At 37.5% G+C, this 21,560-nt stretch overlaps 1 protein-coding gene across 1 annotated transcript in view; it reads right to left on the bottom strand.

Annotated features, from left to right (window-relative positions):
- Positions 1 to 1,257: 1,257 nt before the first annotated feature.
- The window catches only part of LOC101855915 (structural maintenance of chromosomes protein 5), a 39,855-nt gene continuing 19,552 nt past the window's right edge, over positions 1,258 to 21,560 (bottom strand). Inside the window, exons 13-25 of the mRNA XM_005089442.3 lie at positions 20,715 to 20,898; positions 18,417 to 18,475; positions 17,643 to 17,709; positions 15,677 to 15,778; positions 14,824 to 14,891; positions 12,664 to 12,787; positions 11,050 to 11,172; positions 9,856 to 9,981; positions 7,155 to 7,265; positions 6,537 to 6,764; positions 5,631 to 5,810; positions 3,620 to 3,715; positions 1,258 to 2,408 (exon numbers count right to left, since the gene is read on the bottom strand). Coding sequence (XP_005089499.1) covers positions 2,280 to 2,408; positions 3,620 to 3,715; positions 5,631 to 5,810; positions 6,537 to 6,764; positions 7,155 to 7,265; positions 9,856 to 9,981; positions 11,050 to 11,172; positions 12,664 to 12,787; positions 14,824 to 14,891; positions 15,677 to 15,778; positions 17,643 to 17,709; positions 18,417 to 18,475; positions 20,715 to 20,898 — 1,597 coding nt within the window. The 3' untranslated portion in view covers positions 1,258 to 2,279. The remainder of the gene's footprint in view (positions 2,409 to 3,619; positions 3,716 to 5,630; positions 5,811 to 6,536; positions 6,765 to 7,154; positions 7,266 to 9,855; positions 9,982 to 11,049; positions 11,173 to 12,663; positions 12,788 to 14,823; positions 14,892 to 15,676; positions 15,779 to 17,642; positions 17,710 to 18,416; positions 18,476 to 20,714; positions 20,899 to 21,560) is intronic.

The following is a 21,560-nucleotide window of genomic DNA, read 5'->3' as shown; positions in this document are numbered from 1 at the left end:
CAGGGTGATTGACTGGATAAAAATCAAATCTCGATGAGGGACTGCGCTAGTGTGCATACTTTGCCTCATTTAATGCTAGCCTGTTATTACATTGCCCCCGACATTATATCAGCAAAAAACAACCAACTGAAAAAAAAACTATCCTCCTTCTTTTTCCCCCATAAAAATACAAACAAAATATATGTGAAGCACTGTGTTGAAATCAGGCGCTCGTCAAAATAATGAAAATGAAAGTCAAGAAAATGTTATTTTTCTGTAGGTTCGGGAATTTTTATCGAATTTATTGTTTTTTCTCTCAACACCTTTCATGCTCATTACAGAACGCATTTCTGTGTGTATTTTACTGAAAAACATTGATTAGAGGCATAAACAATGTAAGTTTTCAGTTTCCACGGACTCTCCAATTAAGGAAATAACTCAACTTTGGTGGCCATTTTCTTGCCTATTTTACCTCAGAAACTAGTGAAACCAGGTGACCCCTACCTCTTTCAATCGCCAATATCTTGACTTGTATTCGAGATAAATGGATATTTTTTCCATACAAATACAAAGGAAGGCAAATGGACAGGCTTTAAGATGATACCAACAACTCAATATGCCCCAAACTTGACGAGCAACCGATTCCACTGTGTCGTGACACATATATTGTTTTATAAAAGAATTAAAAATTATAATTAACTAATGTCAGGTTTCAGAACACACTAAGGCTAAAACAAAAGATTACACCTCCGTTTTCTTTTTTTTGGATAAAAAAAAAAAAGCATTTATATCCATCAGCTCAAACACTCATTCCATTTTTAATGTAAAAATGAATTTTAAAAAACCAGAAAACAAACAAAAAATTTCAAACTAACAGGGAGGGTGAGAAAAAGGGTTCAGGTTTCGCTTCCGTAAATTGTTCCGTTCTATTTTCAAGCTGTTCCATTTATGACTCAGTCTTCAATACTAACAATATTAGAGTTCATCCATCAATTTCTCGTAATATAATGACCAGAATATTACTTTAACGACATGGAAGAGGACTACGATGACTTGTGGCTTCTGCAATGAGACCAACTCTGGCAAGATTTTGAGCATTCAAAAGCTTAATTTCCACTTAAGGTAAGTTGGAGTCAATATTCAGAATAAACGTTTTTTCAAGATCCTGAAAGCTTTTTCTTTCTTTTTGTGAAAAAAAATAATTTGGACATGACTTCCATTTGAAATCAAACTGTTAACTCTCATTTTCTTTGCCAAATGTGGGGGGGGGGGGGGGGGAAGAAAAGAAGAAAAAAAAATTATAACTTTGACTACCCGGTATCTCCCTGCTGGTAAAATGCATTTATCATTTCATGTTCCTAGCTATTACACTTTTTCATTTATAACACTATTATTATTAAAACTAGTACACAGGTAATTCAGAAAAAAATGGGGTTGTTAATGAAAATTTTCCAACACCTGAATGGATAGTCACAGCGGGGTACACTAAACTCTGTTCAAACATGCGGCTAGAAAAGGTCTTAACCATTTGCAGGAAGTAACATAACAAGCCATAGATGTTATGGAAGTGCACCAACTAGATCCTAGAAAAATGCCCCCCCCCCCCCTCCCCCCCGGTCATTAGTCCCTATCAATTTTCCTAGGCAAGATAAAGGATTCACACATATGACGGCATGGAATACTGAACAGAATGAAGTAGAATGTGTGTTTCATATAACGTTTGGGAAAATAAAAATGAAGTTTACACACTCATCCAAAACAATTATAACAACAGCCTAGGGCCTACGGTTAAGTTTGAAAGGTGGAAATTTTGCAGGAACATGCATGCAAAAATTGTATCAATTTACACTTACATAAAATCTTTACATCATTGAAAATAAAAATATGTACCAATTGAACATCATGTTTTTGTCCAAATAAATCCATATCAGAACAGCAATAGGCAAAACATGCCGGAGAGAGAGCTTTGATTGTAGAGGGCTTAGGCATCAGTCCACTAATAAATCAACTTGTGGACAGTTTGTTTCCTTCTGATACTTCTAGAAATCTGGTACAGAAAAAGTCACATATATTGCAGCCAATGGACAGGAGAGTAGTGACATCCCACACTCGCAAATGTTATGATTCAATTAATTTCTTTTTTTAATCAACCCGAAAACTGAAATATTGCAACAAATTCTCTCCCCCCCCCCCCCCCCCCCCCCCCGAGAATACAGTGCATACGTAGCTGCTGAAATCATGAAAGTCGAAGAGGTAGCTCAACAGGAACAAGGAAAAAACCCAACATACACAAACAGAGCTTAAGCCGCTACTTTTGGTCTTTGCTTAATAAATTCTTTTAAATTCCACTCTTTATGGTTCATCATTTGAGGCCCATTGTAAACACACAGAACAGTCATGTGGTCTCCATATTCCAAGTCTGGGAGCAACTGTAAAAGAAAACACAGGTTTATAATTGATTAATGAAGCATGGACAAAAACTTTACCTATCCATCTCACTATACAGTGGAACTTGGATTTAACGAGCTCGGATTCAACGAGAACTCGGGTTCAACGAGATGAGATAGATTCCCCATTTTTTCTTCTTCTTTAAAATCAATAAAAATAACCCGGATTCAACGAGCACTTAAATCGCGCGTGCACTAGTAGTCCGGGCGTTGAACGTAGCAGATACAAACGCGTCAGTCTTTTTTTTCCCCTCGGCAACTGATCATTATTACAATGATAAGCTAGTCTTGACGTAGATCTACGTAATGAATTGTGCGCTGGTCTATGGAATCAAAAGTTGCCGTATGCTAGGCTCTACACAGCAACACAACTTTTTGGTAAACAATCGAGATGACACAGGCGGGTGCATTTGAACGAACCAGTCTTTTTTTTTTAACCCAGTCCTGAATATGCAGGCATTTCAGGCACTACTTGTGACTTCTCTTTATTCATAACTTGCTCAGTGCCTATAAGTATCTACACAAAACCTTGTGTTTGCTATAACGAACACTCGGATTCAACAAGATTTTTTTGGTCAGGTCCGGCTACCTCGTTGAATCCGAGTTCCACTGTATTATATACACACACACACATATGTATTACTAAAAAGGAGTCAGACATTTTGGATGATTTATATCAAATATCAATAAACTGCATTACTTTCAGAAACAGATATACCCCTCGAGGGAGTTGAAGTTCAAAAGTAAGAAAAAGAAAAGTTGCTCTTTGAAATTCCAAACTTCCCGAGACAAAAAACATTATCCAACAAGGGAATTTCAAAGCTAATTCTCTTTGTTGTACTCTTGAAAGTTGATTTTAAAAAAGAATAAGTTACAGTCACAGACTTTTTTAGCTACTTTCAGGACAAGACAACAACTGCTCCATTCAAAGCATGCTGAGATTTTGGGTTTTGTCTTGAAAACTTGGACAGCAACTGTGCTATTTGGTCTCTGCTTGAAATTAATTCAGTGACTGGGAGATAACATAAACGGTGATTTTACATGCTTTCATTAACTAGAAAAGACATAGAGATAAATTCAACAAACCATGCAAGTAACTTTGAAATAGGTCTCCACTTCTGTTGCAATGTCACCCCCTCCCTGCAGTTAATAATGAATATAAAACCCCCCCAAAAAACCAACAAACTAATAACCTTAGGCGTGAGGAGAAAATACTGTGAAGTGCTCCTTTTGCACACGGTCTGGACAACAAGTTGGAAGATTTTCCTCTCATTTCTTGGATCCATGCCCTGGGAAGTGAAAGAAAACATTTTACAGCTGCAGTTGAAATAGTCTTAGATACCCTCCCCGCATTGTCAAGGAGAAAAATAAACGTCTTAAGCTAGACAGATTAAAATTTTTTTAAAAAGAAAAGAAAAAAAGAAACACCCCCCCCCCCAACCCCATGCATTTCCTTTTGAGGCCCCAACCAGAGGACTCCAGTAAGGTCCATTCTAATGTAACCCATCGGTCAACTTGAGTAAACTGGGAGGAACCAGAAACCTCGCCTTCATTTAAAACTTGGTCAGAGATTGGTTCATTCATAGAACAACAGAAATAACGACAGGTGAACGGTTTGTGACAAATTATTCACAGCATCAGGGGTCGACAGTTTACGGAAACATGTCGCTTCACTTTTAGCTGTGTCATTATAGAAACAACTTCTAAAGGGGGAAATGGAATGTGACCGTATGTACAGGTGGTTGTTTTATACAGGTGGCCGCCTAGTCAGGTTCTCGTGAGCACAGTTAGTTTATAATGCTCTCACTTCCCAAGTCATCTTGCAAAATTCATCTTTTGGAGACCAAACACATTCTCTTGGAGCATAAACAAAAACATGATAAAAAACTGGTACCATCAAACAAAGCAAAACAAACAACTAACCATTCCTGAAGATGAATGTGGAATGTATATATTCAACCAGTAGGGTATGTATCATTTGAAAGGATGTAAACTTGTACCCCTCCCCCCGGTCTCCGATAAAATTAATATGTACAATGTACCAATGACCAGTGGTTTTGATTGTATGTATGTATAGTATAGGGTTTTACGGCGCTCGCAACTGCTAAGGTCATATGAGCGCGCGAAACACAAGTTGTTCACCTCTGCGAAAGTTCACTTCACGACTGGCTAACTAATTTATTTTAAAATGCTAAAAAGTTAAAATATTCAAATTCGGTGTAAATACATTTGTGATCTAAAACAACTTTTAAGTAACAATAAAATTTTTTAATAATATCAAATTTACTCTACAACTCGCCATAAAGGCCAATGGCCTTTATAAAATTTTAAATTCTGCTGGGAACAATGACGGAAAAAATGTCCTGCAATTTCTTGCATTTATAATATTTCCTTCGGATCTCTCCAAAGTCTAGACATTCTGTAAAAATGTGTCTAATGGTAAAATCTGTGTCGCATCCGACACAGAACGGCTTCTCATCTCCCTGTAGGAGGTATTTGTGGGTCAGGGCCGTGTGTCCGATGCGCAATAGAGTAAAAATGACTTCGTCTCTTCTGGAGAGATCCGAAGGATTTCGTTGTTCTAGTTTGGGTTTAATTTCATATAATTATTATTTTTCTGGTTTTCCCAGTGGCTCTCCCACAGACTGGAGGTGGTTTTGATTGACATAACAAGCCCATACAGATATATCAGACCAGAGAGAAGAAAAGAAAATGATACAAGCGCTACAAAGTGTCCGACAGACAGTATACTGAACGTAACTGCCTCGTTTGTGCGGAATTCTGAAGCACCAAAAACAGGCAAGGGGAAACCTGGGGCGCACCTCTTTTCACAAAAAAACCCTAACATTTGATCATAGCCACCCTTAGTATCTTGATACAAATTTCAAATAATACAAGGTGTTCAAAGGTAACTTCACTGAAGAAGAACCAAAAGACTGCTGATCCTTCGCACATTTCTTCTCAGTTTTAACAATTATTTGACTCAAAATAGAATCGAAAATGGCTTTTTTCTAAATAGTGAATTTGTTTCAAATTAAAGAAAAAAAGTCCTCAAAAGGCAGATTCTTAAAGAAGAAAAAAGATTAAAGAACTAACTAATAAAAATAAACAATAGACACATGATGTTGGAAGCTTTACAGCAGGGTAAGAACTCATTCCTTGGATACGGAAAATGAGAACCCAGCATAACGTCACTTTACTTACTTGATTGATTTCGTCGACACATCTGAACGGGCATAGCGTCAACTCTTGGAGGGCCATCATGTAGAGTACAGTGGACACGCTCCGCTCTCCCCCGCTCTGGTGATGGGCTGTCAGCTCTCTCAGGTTCTCATAATCCCGGAACTTCACCTTAATGCTCACGCCATACTTCTCATAGTCCTCCTTTTGGATTAAAAAAATATTTATATGTGAGACATCGTGATGAAATCAGGCGCTCGTCAAATGAATTAAATCAAAGAAATCGGCATCTTTTTGGCGATGGGCAGTTTTTTGGCGATGGGCAGTTTTTTTCTAATTTTCTTTTTTTTGCTCAACGTCTTTTATGTCAATTTAAAAACACATTTCTGTGTGGACTTTACTGAAAAACACTGATGTAAGGCGCAAAAAAAGTAAATTTTCATTTTCCAAGGACTCTTAGGCTATGGAAGTTACCAAACCTTGGCGGTCATTTTCTCGATAATTTTACTTCTGAAACCAGGCTACCCTGACCTCCTTCAATCGTAAATATCTTGACTTCTATTCAACATAGATACATTTTTTTCACCAAAAGGAGGGTAAATGAACAGGTTTTAAGATGATACCAATTACACCATATGCCAAAAAATTGACGAGCGCCTGATTCTACCATGTCATGACACATATATATATATTGGAATGCATTATGTAATATTCTGCGCATGTATTCTATACAATCGTTCAGAACAACACTACAAGCTGTAAATATACATATTTTTTTAAAAATTATGATTTTACAACACAAGCAGTAACTACTAACATAATCATGGGTTGCTGAAGCAGTAGTATACAATTCTCACAGAAATTATTGAAAAAACACACCTGAAAGCATGCAAAGGCATAGAAAAGGACAAATCTTGCTATGGTACTTACAGGATTCTCTGGAACATTTAAACTGACTTCCCCACAGCATTGGAGACTGGAGAAGAAAAAGGAGAAGTTCTGGTTGATCCGATTAATGAGCTCATTGAGAGGGCCCAGCCACTCCTCCCGCAGTCTGGAAACATCTTCCTGGTGAGTATGTCGCTGAGACTCTCTCTGATTCAGTGATTCTTCCATCACCTTGATCTCCTTCTCCCTTTTTTCGTATTCTCTGACGACCTGGGAAAGAATGAAGAAGATTTTTAGGAAGTGAAGTATAAATGCACAATGAACACAAGTTGGTATATCTCGATTTGTACTCATATGAATAATTTTCCTTCAAGGTTAAAAAACAAAGACTCTCTCTAACAAACAAAGGATCTTTTAGTATTTGTCCCAATAAAAACAAGATCTTCCCTTGTGACCATTAGACCTGAATCAAAACTAGAGAGAGACACTCATATACTCCTAAAGCTCATTATCTCACACAGGTGAAAATATTTCTATATAATGGCATGAACTGTAACCAAAAAAAAAAAAGAGTAGGGACCCATGTTACTTGATAGTGGAAGGCCACGAGATACAAAATAAAGGCAAAACCCCCAGTCATTATAACCTGACAGCACTAACCTGTTCATCTACTTGGAACATGGATTCTGCTCTGGCTTGAATGCTGTGGATTTCTCCATCCAACTCATCCAGCTGGGCCGGGGCATTGCTGAATTCTTCCCATAGGCCACGCTATGCATAGAAAAAAACAACAACCAAGCATCAGCACTCTAGATGTCCATCCAGTGACTATGTATGTATGTTTGTGAGTATTTATTATGTGTGTGTGTATGTATGCATGTGTGAGAAAGACAGGGGACAGACAGGCTGTTGACGCGTGCTTGTGAGTGAGTGTTTGTATTTACTGAGCCGCAGTAAATTTCTCCTAGTGGATATCAATAAATCATTATCTTTCCTATATTCTGAAGTATTCTATGACTATGGCTATCATGAAATCTTTATTGTTAAACCGCTTTGCATTTTAAAAGATAAATTTTACACTCAACGGAATGACTTCTTCAAAGAAAATAAAGGTAGGGTGCACTCCACCTCTAAGTTTTACACAAACATTTGAGGTCCAGTAGGACAGACTATCTTTCGTTTTTTGTAGAGGTTTTACGGCGCTCACAACTGCATAAAGTCATATGAGCGCCAAACAGACTATCTGATATTGTCACAACAAACATTGACAATAAACGGCATAGCATACCACTATGATCAATAAGAACTTTTAATTGCTGCAGGCCATGACACGAAATCCTTCTTTGCATAATATTTCCTCATGTGTAACTCCTTTAAAAAAAATCAATTATACACACAAAAAAGTACACATTGATATGTGCAGCGAGTGGCACGCCTGAAACTGAAATAGGACACAACCATTTCATAACTTTCATCATATGTGAATGTGTCAAGATGTGGTGGAATCATGTGCTCGTCAATTTTTGGGCATGTGGAGTTATCGGAATCTGAAAGCTTGTTCATTTGCCTTGCTTATTTGTGATTGAAGGAGGTGGGGGGTCACCTAGTTTCATAGGAAAAAATAGTGAGAAAATGGTCGTCTAAGTTTAGGAACTTCAATAGCTTGAGATCCCTTGAAAACTGAAAATTTACATATTTCGAGCCTTTAAATCAAAGTTTTTCAGTAAAATTAACAAGAAAATTGTTTGTTTGGGAAGTGTTTTTCCACGCTCGCAACTGCATAAGGTTATATGAGTGTGCGGGACACATTAAACAATTTCAGTTTGGTAGGAATTTTGAATTTTGTGTACTCTTATCTATTTTATGACCAAATCTTTAACGTGCACAACTTGCACACGGGACCTCCGAGATTTTTTGCTCATATCCGAGAAGGCAAGGTGTTAAGATTTTACCTACCATAAAATCTTGGTTGAGTCGGAAAGATAGCAGTAAGATGGAACCAAAGAGCCGCAGTAGAAATGCTGGCGAATGAGTCAGTAGCCCAGAGGAGGGGAAAAGGGGAGGGAGGAGGCAGAAAGTGGAGACGAAAGAAAATGACAGAATATGTGCGTGTGCCTAAAGAAAGGTACCAAAAGTCAAATTTTGACCATTTTGAGTTAAAGGTTGTGCCTGTTAGGAAATTCAATGCTAACACAGTGGTTAAAAAAAAAAATTTGAGATATCTCAAGTAGTTTTTGAGATATTGCACATTTTGTGAGGTAGGGTATAAAGATCTAATTTTGAGAAAATTAGCTTTTAAGTTTAGGACACATACAAACTTGAAAAACAAAAACAAACGAATGATTCAATTGTTTCTAACATATTTATTAATGGAAAATTCATTTCCAACTTGGCATAAAGTTGACATCAATATCATGATTAGAATTCAATTGTAAAACATAGCAGGGAAGAGAAAACACGCTTCAAGAATAGATTTTAACACCTTCTAAAAAGCAGTTTTCATTATCTCTTTGAAAAATACCCTAGTCTCAAAATTATTCCAAATAAAATACTTAGAAGTCAAATCAATGAAAACCCTTTTATCACTTTGTTAAAAAATGGTGGAACTATCATTTTTTTTTCCAAAGGGAACACATTTTTGTCAAAAAAGGGATTGTCTGTGACGACCTTTGGTACCTTTCTTTAAGCACACACACATATCGTTAAGGAGCAGGAAAGGAAATGAAAGGAGAACACTTCAGAGGAGAAAATTTTCCGTTGTTGTCAGGTTTCGAATCTTGGACCTGTTGAATGAGAGGCGAACACCGTAACCTCTAGAGCCCCCCTCCTAGAAATGAGCTATTATATGGGCATAAAAGGTGAAGAGCTAAACAAAAAAACAACCAAAAAAGTAAAATTCGATAAATCTCAAAACTTGTTTGACCACAATGCCTCACATATGTTGCCTCATATATATTTTCTTTTAATGTACTTGTCTCTTATTTGCCCCAAACTTAAACAGCAAAGGTATTTTAAATTGGTATGGCCCATAAATTGTAGGGGGTCTTGGAACCTCAAAAGAGGTTACAGGATAAATCATTATAAAACGTCTAAACACACCTGCTAAAATCAGCCTCGTGAAATCATTCAAAATCAATAGATCTATGCATATGCTAAATTCATAAACAAAAATCAAGAGAGTACGCTAACAAGATTTTTAGAAATCTTGGGAAATGACTTAGATCCCTACTAAGTTGTCAAATATTTTTAATATATGACCCACTGTAACAATTGTATAACTTTTAACTGCAAGTTGCCTAAAAAGACCTGCAAGTAACTATACCCAGCACTGCCGTCTCTCAAAAATCTCCAAATGAATTACCTGCTGTAGCTGTTCCTCCAAGACATCGTTGGGGCCTATGGCAGCAGCTTTCTTGGCTTCCATCAGTTTCTCACGTGCTTGGTGTTTCATGTCTTTCACTTGCTGCTTCAAATCCTCTACTTCTCTCTGGGCAATGGAACACACAGCATAACTTTACAAAGACGTTCTCAAGAGACAGGCAAACTATGAAATTAGTTTTCACACAAAGGTGAATGGATGTATATAATATACATCAATTTTCATTTCAAAGCTGCACAATCTATTTTCTACCTTTCAAAAGATTTGCATACCATGTTAAGTTCAAAAGCTGTTTTTGTTTTGGCAAGTGTTCTACGACACTCGCATCTGCATAAGGTCATATGAGCAGGCGAGACACATTAAAAATTTTCAATTTGGTGGGAATTAATTTTGCACTTTGCCCGGGTGGCAGCTAAAGCCTTCTCTTATCCATTTTGGACCATCAAGAGATCTTCAACGTGCGCAACAACCTGCACAAGGGACCTCCGATATTTTTCGCCCTCAACTGAGAAGGCTTGGTGTTAGATTTACCTAGCTAAGATCAGAGGTGAGGCTGAAAGACAGACGTAAGAAGAAGCCAATAAACAGTGGTAGAAAGACTACAGAAAGAGTCAGGAGCCCAGAGGAAGGGGCAAGTAGGGGTGGGGGCAGAAAATGGAGGCAAAGCAGACGACAAAACATGGTTAGTTAGAGAAGAACATTTTCTCATTGCTGTCAGGTTTCAAACTCGAGACCTATTGAATGAGAGGCAAGCACCATAACCTCTAGGCCAAAAGAGCCCCCAACAGTTCAAAAGCACTTCTTCAAACCATCCAGTGGTAAAAGTTTGTTTACTGCTACTTTTGTAAATCAATCTGATGCAAAGGTCAGTTGAATCCAATGATAAATTTTTAAAAAGGAAAAAAAAAATCTATTCATTTGCTTTTTGACCAGTGTGTAACAGGAAGCGTAACATTCCTGATCAACAAGGCAAAACTCATTTTTAGACTTAATTGACCTTTATTACCTGTTTTATGATAATCAGCCTCTTATTGGACTCACCATAAATAAACATCTAGGCTATTTGGAATCTATAAAAGTTAATATTCAAAATGCCACTGTAGTCATATAAACACATCGTCACTGAAACAGAGTACGAATAGGACAGCAAACTAAATCTGAGAGCAAAACCCCTACCTCTAAAGCCTCAAATCTTTGCTTGGCATTTCTCAAGTCAGATTCTATGATGGAAAATTCTCTGATGTTTCCATCCAGCTTGAAACTGCTCAAGACACGTTCTTTGGCAACAGCGATACATTCCTGGAGAAAAAAAACACACAACCAAAACCAAATTTGAAATATCAATGGAAACAAAATATAATATGGTCACAGACAACACAACTTCCTGCTTGTATAAATTTTCATTGATGACATTTTGACATGGAAACAGGAAATTCAAGGACACAGTCTCAAAGTGAAACACAAAATAATCTATAAAAGAAGGCAAAAGAAGACCCCCCCCAAAAAGTGTAATAATTCATTTTTGTGGACTTATCTTGAAGTGGTAGATGAGAAGTCAACAAAACCACATTTTGAACACTAAACCTTAACATATTGTCCTAATTCTGAACACTTTTGACACCTGCTTGACCATATTTCTCATTTCACCCCTTGGCAACGGTTTAGGAATTCCTATAACATACAAGAGGTATTCAATACGTATAAGTCTTTATCCTGATTATGAAAGAAGCATACTAGAAAGTTGAACTTGACACAATGCTACTTCTCTACATAGTCCCCTAGCAAACTGACACACTTTTGCCATCTTTGAGTTTCAAAATTAATTGAGCATGGTAAGACCCTGGACAGGGCTCAGACCATTCCTCCTGAGCAGATATCGCATCTTCATCTCGATAGAAATGCTTTTCTTTGACAACTTTTTAGAGATTTGAGTAAAGAAAAAAAGTTGGTGCTATATTCGGTGAATAGAAAGGGTATGGCAGAACTTTGTAACCACACTGCTTTACTGTCTGAGTTGTCGTCACTTTTCTGTGTACTACAGAATTGTTGCGCAGCAGGACGATTCGTTTTCGCAGCTCTTCTTGTCTTTTCCTGACAAAGGTAGATTGTAGTTTCATAAACAATGTTCAAAAAGTCCCCAGTGGCAGGACAGTCATTTTTTAAGTCGAGACTGTCATGTTTTCACTGGACCCACACTTTCATCTGTTACAACAATGGTTAGACGCCATTCTTGTGGCCTATCAAAAATGGACTGACAGCTTGATTTGAACTTTTTTGGTCCAATATTTAACAGTTTTGTGAGAACTGTATTCAGGAAGAGAAAAATGTCCTAAAAAACTGTTGCTGGTGATTTTCCTTACAAATAATAGAAATTTGATTAAAATTTATTGAGCAATACTTAAAAAGATTTCATTACTGACAATGTTTCCACAGGAAATGGTATTCAGATTTTCCCAAAACTCCATATGCAGTGCCCCATAAAGATAGAAATCATATTCTCTAAATTTCACAGTTTTTTGTGCGGCAGTTCCTCCATTGTCAGGGTAAAGACTTATTGAAAAACCCTCATTTATTTCTTGCCAACTAAATGTGGTACATAATACATCAAGTTGAAAAATAAAAAGGAACTAAATACAAAATTATAGAAACAGAACAAAACAAGACACTCCAACTTTTGTACGTCAACCAACTGTCAGGTGAAAATATTTAGATTATTTAGTAGGACTTGAGAGAGAATGCCTTCAATGAGGACAGCATACACACTACCAGAGACGGGAACAAAAAACTCACACTAGAAGCTTCTTTCATCTTGGCCAGATGTTTGAGTTTTTCAGCAACAATCTTTTTCAGCTGTGCTTGCAGCTTTCTCTCTGCAGCCTTCAGATCAGTGGCCTCATTTGTTACTTGCACGATCCTGAGACATACAAAGAAGGAGAGAAATTAAACAACCTTTTTCTTTAGTAGAGTTTTTCAGGCGCTCGCAACTGCATAAGGTGATATGAGCGGCAGAAGATTAGATGTGTTATAAGAGAGTAACGAACATAAAAAAGAAGGAGGGGAGATAAGGATGATAGATGTTTGATAGGAAAGAAGGAGCAAACCACACCAGAGCACCCGACAACCACCCATCTTCAATAAGAAACACAATTGCAAGAGAAAAACAGGACTGACCTCATAAATTCATGTGAAGAGCAAGGGAAAACAGAGCAATAGAAGTACAGTCAAACCTGCTTTAACTCACTCAATCCCAGGAGTTTTTCCCGATATTGTACCCAGGAACCGGTTATTTTGACACTTATGTAAGGGCTCACTAGGTACCATATATATCATCCAGTTGCTTTGAAATTTGGCACAAAGTACAACCTAAAATGAATCTTTAGTTGTACTAAACTTGAAGTATGTAGCTTTAGTAGTTTTGCTTTGGGATGTTGTACAAATTTGGCTCTTTGGGGGCTTATTACTTTTTTTTTCAAGGCCGAATGAGCAAGAGCGAGCCTACATTGATATTCAAATATGCTTGTGAGTGTCTAGATCTATATATGTGAGATGTGCTGACAAAATGAGTTACTTCTCGCAATCTAAGAACGGAGATATAAGCCAACAATCAACACTGGGGTCAGATTTACAGATTTTTGATCAATGCCATTTTGTTCAAGTCTACCATGTCTTTTATCATTCCTTACTTACAAGCTGTACAAACTCCACCTATAAAGTAGATGTATTAAATATCCTTGGAGCTAAAATCCGACAAGTAACTCTTTTTGTCAGCACGCCTCACATATTGTATATCATGTATAATAAAGGCTGTTGAATATTTGCATGAATAAAAAAAATATATGTGAGAAAGGCAGAGAGAATCGATGGCAGAGACATGCTCAGCTATCTATGTGAACAAACGTGCTGAAAGTGCCTTCATAAAAAGGGCTATTTCTCCATGTGTAATGACAGCAGAAACAAAATTCCATCAACCCTCTAGGCAGAATTGGTCAGGGAAATAATACATTGACCTTATATAAGACTTGAGACCGTTTTCAAAAATGAAATAACTAGTATACAGAACAAAACAGTACAACCAAGTTATCTCAATCGTGGAGCTGACCGAGATATCTCGGTCACTGGATTGAATGAGTTAACGAGCACCTGTCCATGATAAATACCTGTGCAAACAATCACTTTCCGTTCATTCCATCCTGTTTTTCTATACTATAATGATACTATTCAAGGGGATCACCTGTATTGGATTACTACTTTTCTCTTCAATCGTGGGTGGTTGTCTTGGGTAGGTTTCAGTATACTTACTAAATGGCAGACCTAAACTAGTCTTAATCTTTTTATGAACACACAAAACCCCAGGAATCACAATTCAAAGAATTTGTTTGAAAAAGCACTTGATTTAGTGAATACACTTTTAAAATAGGGCAAAGGAAGAACACAAAGTCGAGATTATATATCAACATAAACATAACACGTGTGTCTTGCCAAAGATGTCCATGTCCAGGGGCCACAAAGAGGAAACCTAACCATGTTTAGATAAAAGACTGAATCTCACACTCATGATGAAAACACGCGTGGATTTAAATCACAGAGGACTGCATTCTTTTTATTCGACAACCTTTGAAGACGTGCTGTTTTGGGGCACTAAAAAGGAGTATACCTTTGTTATTCATCCAGATTTTTCAGCTGCTTTCTTTACATATAATTTTAAAGGGCCAGCACCAATATGAATATGATGAAATACACCAAATTCGTGTGTCTGATTAGTGCTAGGGAAGGAGGAAGGGAGAGAGCTTTCCAGTGCTCTTCAAATTGCAGGTATATGCATATGATTTTTTAAATCCGTGATTTATTAAATTTTCAGAATTTTGAGGTCTTTTCACCCCAAAAGATTGTAACATGTGAAATTTCCCCCAAATATGTTATAAAAATAATTTACTACATTTCAGCCAATACCTCTGTTTTTTGGTGGTGATCTGGTTTTCGATGCTTTTTCTTTGCTCTTTTTGTTTCATCAAATTCCTCTGTAATAGAAAATATGAACAGTTATTTCCTTCTTGTAAAATCATTGATGATGTATACATTTAAAAAAGTCTTGTACACAGATTTACTTTTTTGACATTTAAACCAGGTACCTAAACAAGATTAAAAAAAACATAAATTCCCAAGTAAGGTGTGGACTACAAGATGAAATTAATGCACCAGTCCAGAAACCTGAAGTCATCATACAATTGAATAACCAGCTCCCATGAAACATTCTTGCTCAGTACTACCAATCAAGGAATACGACACAGCTTATCCTAAAAAAATGTATACATTGCTGCCAACTTTTCAAAACCCCCCAAAACCTGACTCAAGCCATGTATCGAGTCAAAATAGTGGGCACCGGTTGTTTAACCCCCCCCCCCCCCCCCCCCCCCATACACTTTTCTGCATTAAATAAAGAAAAGCTACTCAAAACTAGACGTGGAACAAAAAAATCTCTTCACTTGGGTTCATTCTCACTATTATTCACGAATCCAGTCTCGAAATTATTATTCTTCAGCATCATCAAGTCTAGTGGGAGCGATACTACAAAAATACAAAAATATATATATATATTTCACAATATGAAAACGGAGTTCAGTACTAAGACCCTCAAAAAGTATCAAAGTTCGTATTTTGCGTATTGGTAGGCAGCCTTTTGTACACCAATCACAAAATTTGAACTATTTATTTAATTTATTTTTGACAAGTACTGTTGTGAGAAGGTGGAAAAAACCCAAAGCAAATGAAGTCTTTATTGGAGAGGCAATGAACCTCAGCTTACCCTTTCTTCTCGAAGTTCATTCATCCTTTTCTCCATATCCTCCAATTTCTTTTGCAACACCTTGTACTCATCCTCTTTTTTTCTCTGTGCTTGTCCATGTTCCTGTGGCAAACAAAACAACTCATGAACATCTCCTCATAGAACAGTAGTGACAAGTCAGTGGCAGATAGCTTCAGCTACTGAACTGGTCACAAATCTGTTCTACTACATTCACCGTACTACCGAGATAAGAACTGAGGTAGTAGAAAATCTGATTAAATATTAACTCTCTAAGATGATTCCAACAGTACAAACTGATGCAAAAGGATACAGATCTGACTTACTTTCTTCCAAATAGACTGTCATTCAACATGAACAAGCACGTGGTGATACTGATTTTCATTAAAATAGTACAAGGTTGTAGTTTACCTTCATTTAAGTGGAGAAATCAGATATATCAATGAGTCTTAACTGGTGATTTAGAAAAGGACCTTCAACTACTTTTGATATTGCTGTGACAGAAAGTGAGCACAGGGGATACTTTTTAAATGAAAAAACAACAACCCAAAAAATTCCCATAAACCAAAAAAACCCAAACAAAATGCGTGGTAATATTACCACTCCCTCCCCCCAAGTAAAACCTATTTGTAATCTTAAAGGTAAAGGGGAAAAGACCAAATAAGTTCAACAGTTTAAATGTCTAGGATATACAACTACATCTAATTATGTGCCACATAAATAAAATAAAAAACCTGCAACGGCTAAAGACAATTTCAATAGAATGAGCCCAATTTTGAAAAACAAAGGAGTGAACGAAAAAAAATTAGGCACTGCTGAAAGAAGCTAGTGTGAGACTTTAACAGTAAGTAAGGAAGACAGCATGCAGTTTCTGGGACACTTGACATGACACAAATCTTTAAGGCCTCGAACGTCGTCTTGCACTCAGTGGAACAATAGAAGGCAAATGAGGCAGAAACAGACCAAGAACAACCCTGTAATCAATAGTGTGGTAAAAAATTTCTGGAGCAACATATGGGTGAATCAATGTCATCCATACTTTGCACAAGGCTAAATTAAAAAAACCTTTCTTCACAAATTTATATAAAATACTATAAATCTCCGCCACCAGGAAAATAGCATTGTTCACAGCACTTCCCACATCTCACACACAATTTGCATATGCATATGGCCTACATCACAGCTCACTAATGACACTTTTTAGCAGCAAAACTTATTACAAGAAATTAATTCTAAAGTGAACACATTTTTTCCGCTAAAGGTCTCAATGTCTTGATAAGAAAAAAAATTACGGACTTGCTTTTAAAGGCGGTATTGCCCCAGCGGAAAACCTATTAAAAATCCTATAAACCACCCACTAGGATTTTTTATAAGTATTTATTAAGCAATCTTCTAGACTACAGCTAACAGATGATTACAAAAATATTGATCAGTAAAGACAAATTGATACAAGTTATTGAGCAAAAGCTGGAGAGTCTATGTTCGTTAGTTTAGGAAATATTTGATAATAAATTGCGCCACAAATTTTTGACAGCACTGCAGTGATTCAGGCTATCAGACTCGTAATCATGATGTTGCGGGTTTGGGGGTTCCAACGTCAGGCCCAACGTTGTGTCCTTGGGAAAAGCACTTTACATGAATTTTCCTCACTTCACCAACGTGGAAACGGGTACCCGGCCATAGAGAGGGAAAGATTTTGTCAGGGTGTATTAGCGCCTATAAAATGAACTGGTGGGTGGTGAGAAAAGTGAAAGTCCAAGACAATATAGGCTATTTTGAGAGCATCCGAGCATAGAAACGAGAGGTAAACCAAGGTGGCTCTTGTCTGCTTCAGACATGGCACTTGATGATGATAATGATGATGATGATGATGAAGATTAGTTTATTAGTTAAAATAAAATAAAGACCAAAACACAAAACTTGACACTATGAGCTTTGAGAAACTCTATTGACACAATAAGGAACCAACCGCGATCAAGCCGTTCAATTCTTGTTCCCTGTCAACATTGACAGAATCAGCCAGTGCTCTTGGATCTCTGAGAAACAAACATTGAACTGATTATTATTCCAACAGCAATTTCAAACTTACTAAATTATTCTCCATACATTTCTCCCTCCTTTTCTCTGTATCCCCCCCCCCCCCCCCCCCCCCCCACACACATAACCCATTAATATATCAAGCAAAATTCAACTATAGGTGTTTCAGCCCAAAACTCAATTAATTTTTAAAAACTTATATGGCCTGCTAGAAAGTTGGGTCTCTTTACCTTTAATGCAACCATACAATTTTTCCAAAAGGAGAGAAAAAAACTCCCAAAAATTATCACTTATCATGTCGACATGTGCTGAGAAATGAATAAGTAAGCACATTACATCCAGAGTAATAAACCCCTTGGGAAACTTTTTAAAAATCACAGAATAGGATAACTCAATTATCAACCTAATGGACCCTGAGTGCATGTCTGAGCTTGACTACCTTTAACCTTCCGTGCACTAAACGCACGCCTGAGTAAATGGTAGGGTCTACCTCGCAATCAGCACACAGGAGATCAGGCCCAGAAGGCTCAAGGGGTAAATGCCATCTTGAAAGCTACTCAGTTGAAAACAACCCCCCCCCCCCCATGGGTATCTGTTTACCAAGAAAACAATCGCATACAGCAACATCACAGAGAAAAGACTTAAGAAAATAATAAGAGAAATCTGAAGCAACAGACAAGAGACACCTGTAGCTGAAGATACAAACCTTAGAGCAGAATTTCTTGTTGAGACTTTATTTGTGTATCTTGATCTTTTGATTGAATACTGAAAGTAGACAAGAAAGAGACTGCATTAAAAATGGGTATTTCAACTCATTTCAACAGGTTGAAGAAGTATCATACACTATGTCCATAAAAAAATGACAAAGTGTACTGAAAATTCTGCCAGCCTGTTTTTGTCAAGAGAAGTAAACTGTTTAGTGCGAAAATAATGAAAGAGACAGGAAATTATATGGCATCCAAATAATTCAATAATAAGCCGTTGAAAATAATTTTTTTAGGTCAAGTATTTTACGAAGGTGTTTGTTTTCCCCACATTCTATGTGAATGCCATTCCAAAAAAAAAACCAAAAAAAAAGAAAAGAAAAAAGAAAAAGTGATGTTACCACAGTGTACTAAAAACAGAACAGCAGTCCACAGAGAGACTTTACGAATTCTGAAAGAGGCTATCATGACTAAAATGTAGTGATACACAAGTAGTTTGGAGAAAAAATAAAAACAAGAAAAATCTTTTGATACATGTCCAGAAAGAAACTCTTTTTCCTATGATGCTGAAGCCCTTTTCAAATAGTAGATTTTTCACATTTATATCCTTTAGTCCAACGAAGTCTCCGACACCATACCACCAGATTAAACAAAGAATGTAAGAACTATGACATGAATATCAACATCAACAAAACAGAGAAAATGAAAGTAAGCAGAAAGCCAGGACACTCAGGATACACATCAACAACAACAGTCTCAGACAGATCCAAGAATTTAAGTACCTCGGAAGTATATTCACAGAGGATTGGCGACTGAACAGAGAAATTGAAACACGAGTACAAAAGGCAAATAATGTTAGTTACCAGCTTACTCCACTACTGAAACATCCTAACATCCCCATGACAACAAAACTCAAAATGATCAACACCATATTCATCCCAAAACTCACCTATCAATGCCAAACATGGACGACGAACAAGACAGAGCAAAGAATTACAACATGTGAAATGCGATGCCTTAGAAAAGCAGTAAACAAGACCAGGCAAGACAAAATTAGAAACACAGTAATCAGAGAAATGGGGGGCACAAATGATGTCATGCATCATATCCAACACCAAAGAATCAAATAGTTCGGACATCTCATGCGATTACCAACACACCACCCAGCACAACCTGCCTACATCATAAAATTCGATGGCAACAAGGCTAGAGTGCGACAGAGAAAAACCTGGATAGATGGAGTCAGGGAAACATTAACAACTCACGGCATCCCCCTGACCCAAGCTCTCCGGCTGGTGGCAGAGAGACGTCTCTTTCTTCCCGCGATACCCAAAAGGGTATAAGCAGCGGATATAAGTAAAGTAAAGCAAGTCCATCCTTTATGCTATACTTTCTTTTTGACTAGCTAGGGTCAGGGCTGCCTGCTTCAAAGTTCCCATTTCAGGTAAACTCGGGGCCAATTTCCAGGTATTTTGGCCCAAAATCAGGTTGTGCAAAGGGAAGGGGAAAGACAAAATTTGTATACAGAGTGACCATCGAGTGGGGCTTGATCTTCGAAATATAGGATAATTACCAGGTTACTCCAAAAAGCTTAACATTTTTGTGCCTTTCATCAATATTTTTCAGTAAATTCCAAACAAAAATTCAATAAAAATTGCCAAACCAGTGGAAAAATGCCAATATCTTCGATTTCATTATTTTGAAGAGCGCCTGATTTCACCACCATGCTAACATATTTTTGAAATGTACGTGCGTGTTTGGGTGTCCGTGCGCGAATGCCCTCATGGGTGTTTATCTATGTGGGGGAGTGTTTGGCTGTGCATAAGTTAAGGTGAACAGTGTTCGAGTGTGCGAAATGTGCAATCTGGCAGTTTCAAATACAACTTACAGCCGAGAATTCCATGGCTATGGAATGCTGATAAGCCTTTACTGTCTATCTTTTTAAAAAATGCATGCTGTTTATGTGATAATGCTGCATGTATGGAACTTTCAGAATGTAGAGATTTCTCGGGGGGGGGGGGGGGGAAGAGGTTTGGAAGCATTGCAGAACGGGCTTTTTTCCCTCTATTACTGTCGATGCCTATTGTAAATTCGGAATTTTTGACATCTTTGTCAGTTTGGCGGTAAAACAGGCCCAAAATTCATAACTACCAGTAGATTTAGGCAGGCCAGCAAGGCATACTAGAGTTAAAAAGACTTTGATTTCTTAACCCTGAAACAGTTTTTGTTGTAGTATGCATTTTACAACACCAGCAACACAATAAGGTCATATAAGTGCTGAAGTATCTGCATTCACAAACCTGCTCATCAGGAGTATAAAAATTGAACAATTCTGGACATTCGTTGATAATCTTTTCCGAATGACTGGCAGTATTTGCTGTTCCGATAGGGATGGAGTGCACCTTGTACATAAGACACAGGTACCGCATCACAGCATCAGGGCATTTGAACAAGTCTTGCATGAAGTGCTGGAAGCCAAACTTTCTGTTGAAAAAAAAAAGCTTCATTAAGGCAGGACTAAATGTATCAAATGACAATTTGTTGGGTTATTTTAATGAGAGAGAGAGAGAGACAGAGAGAGAGAGAGAGAGAGAGAGAGAGAAAGAGAGAGAGAGAGACAGAGAGAGAGAGAAAGAGAGAGAGAGACAGAGAGAGAGAGAGAGAAGGGGGGGGGGGAGAGAAGGAGAGGGGCCATGAAAAACATGAGTTTTGGTGCTATTCTAAATTCTAATAACAATTCAAAGACATCACATCTTTATAATAACACTGGTAAGTCAACCTGACTTAGATTTTATAGCCAAGTCAAACTAAGCCATGGCAGAGTTGAAAGGAAACAAAGAATACACACAACACTATCACTTTTACAACTACAATGGCTCTCTGTTAACTGTTTATGTGCGAGGGGAGTAAACCCACTATGCCGGGGCCCTGCTTTAGTATGAAATCTAAAATTGACATATACGTCATTAAATTGGTCATTAAATCAAAACAAGTGAACGAGCTCCCGGGAAAAGAAATGGAATATGTTAAACCGCTGTGCCCGTGAGCCACTGAAGCAGCTTGGGCACATTCCTTTACGATGACTTCAACATCACTGACAGTAATAGGGTCAAGAGAGGCGCCTACTTTGACCGCATTTAAATCTG

The sequence above is a fragment of the Aplysia californica genome, unplaced genomic scaffold (assembly GCF_000002075.1).
Source record: "Aplysia californica isolate F4 #8 unplaced genomic scaffold, AplCal3.0 scaffold00006, whole genome shotgun sequence".
Classification (NCBI taxonomy): Eukaryota; Metazoa; Mollusca; class Gastropoda; order Aplysiida; family Aplysiidae; genus Aplysia; species Aplysia californica.
The sequence above is the reverse complement of the archived record's forward strand: the minus strand, read 5'-3'. Positions and strand labels throughout refer to the sequence as shown.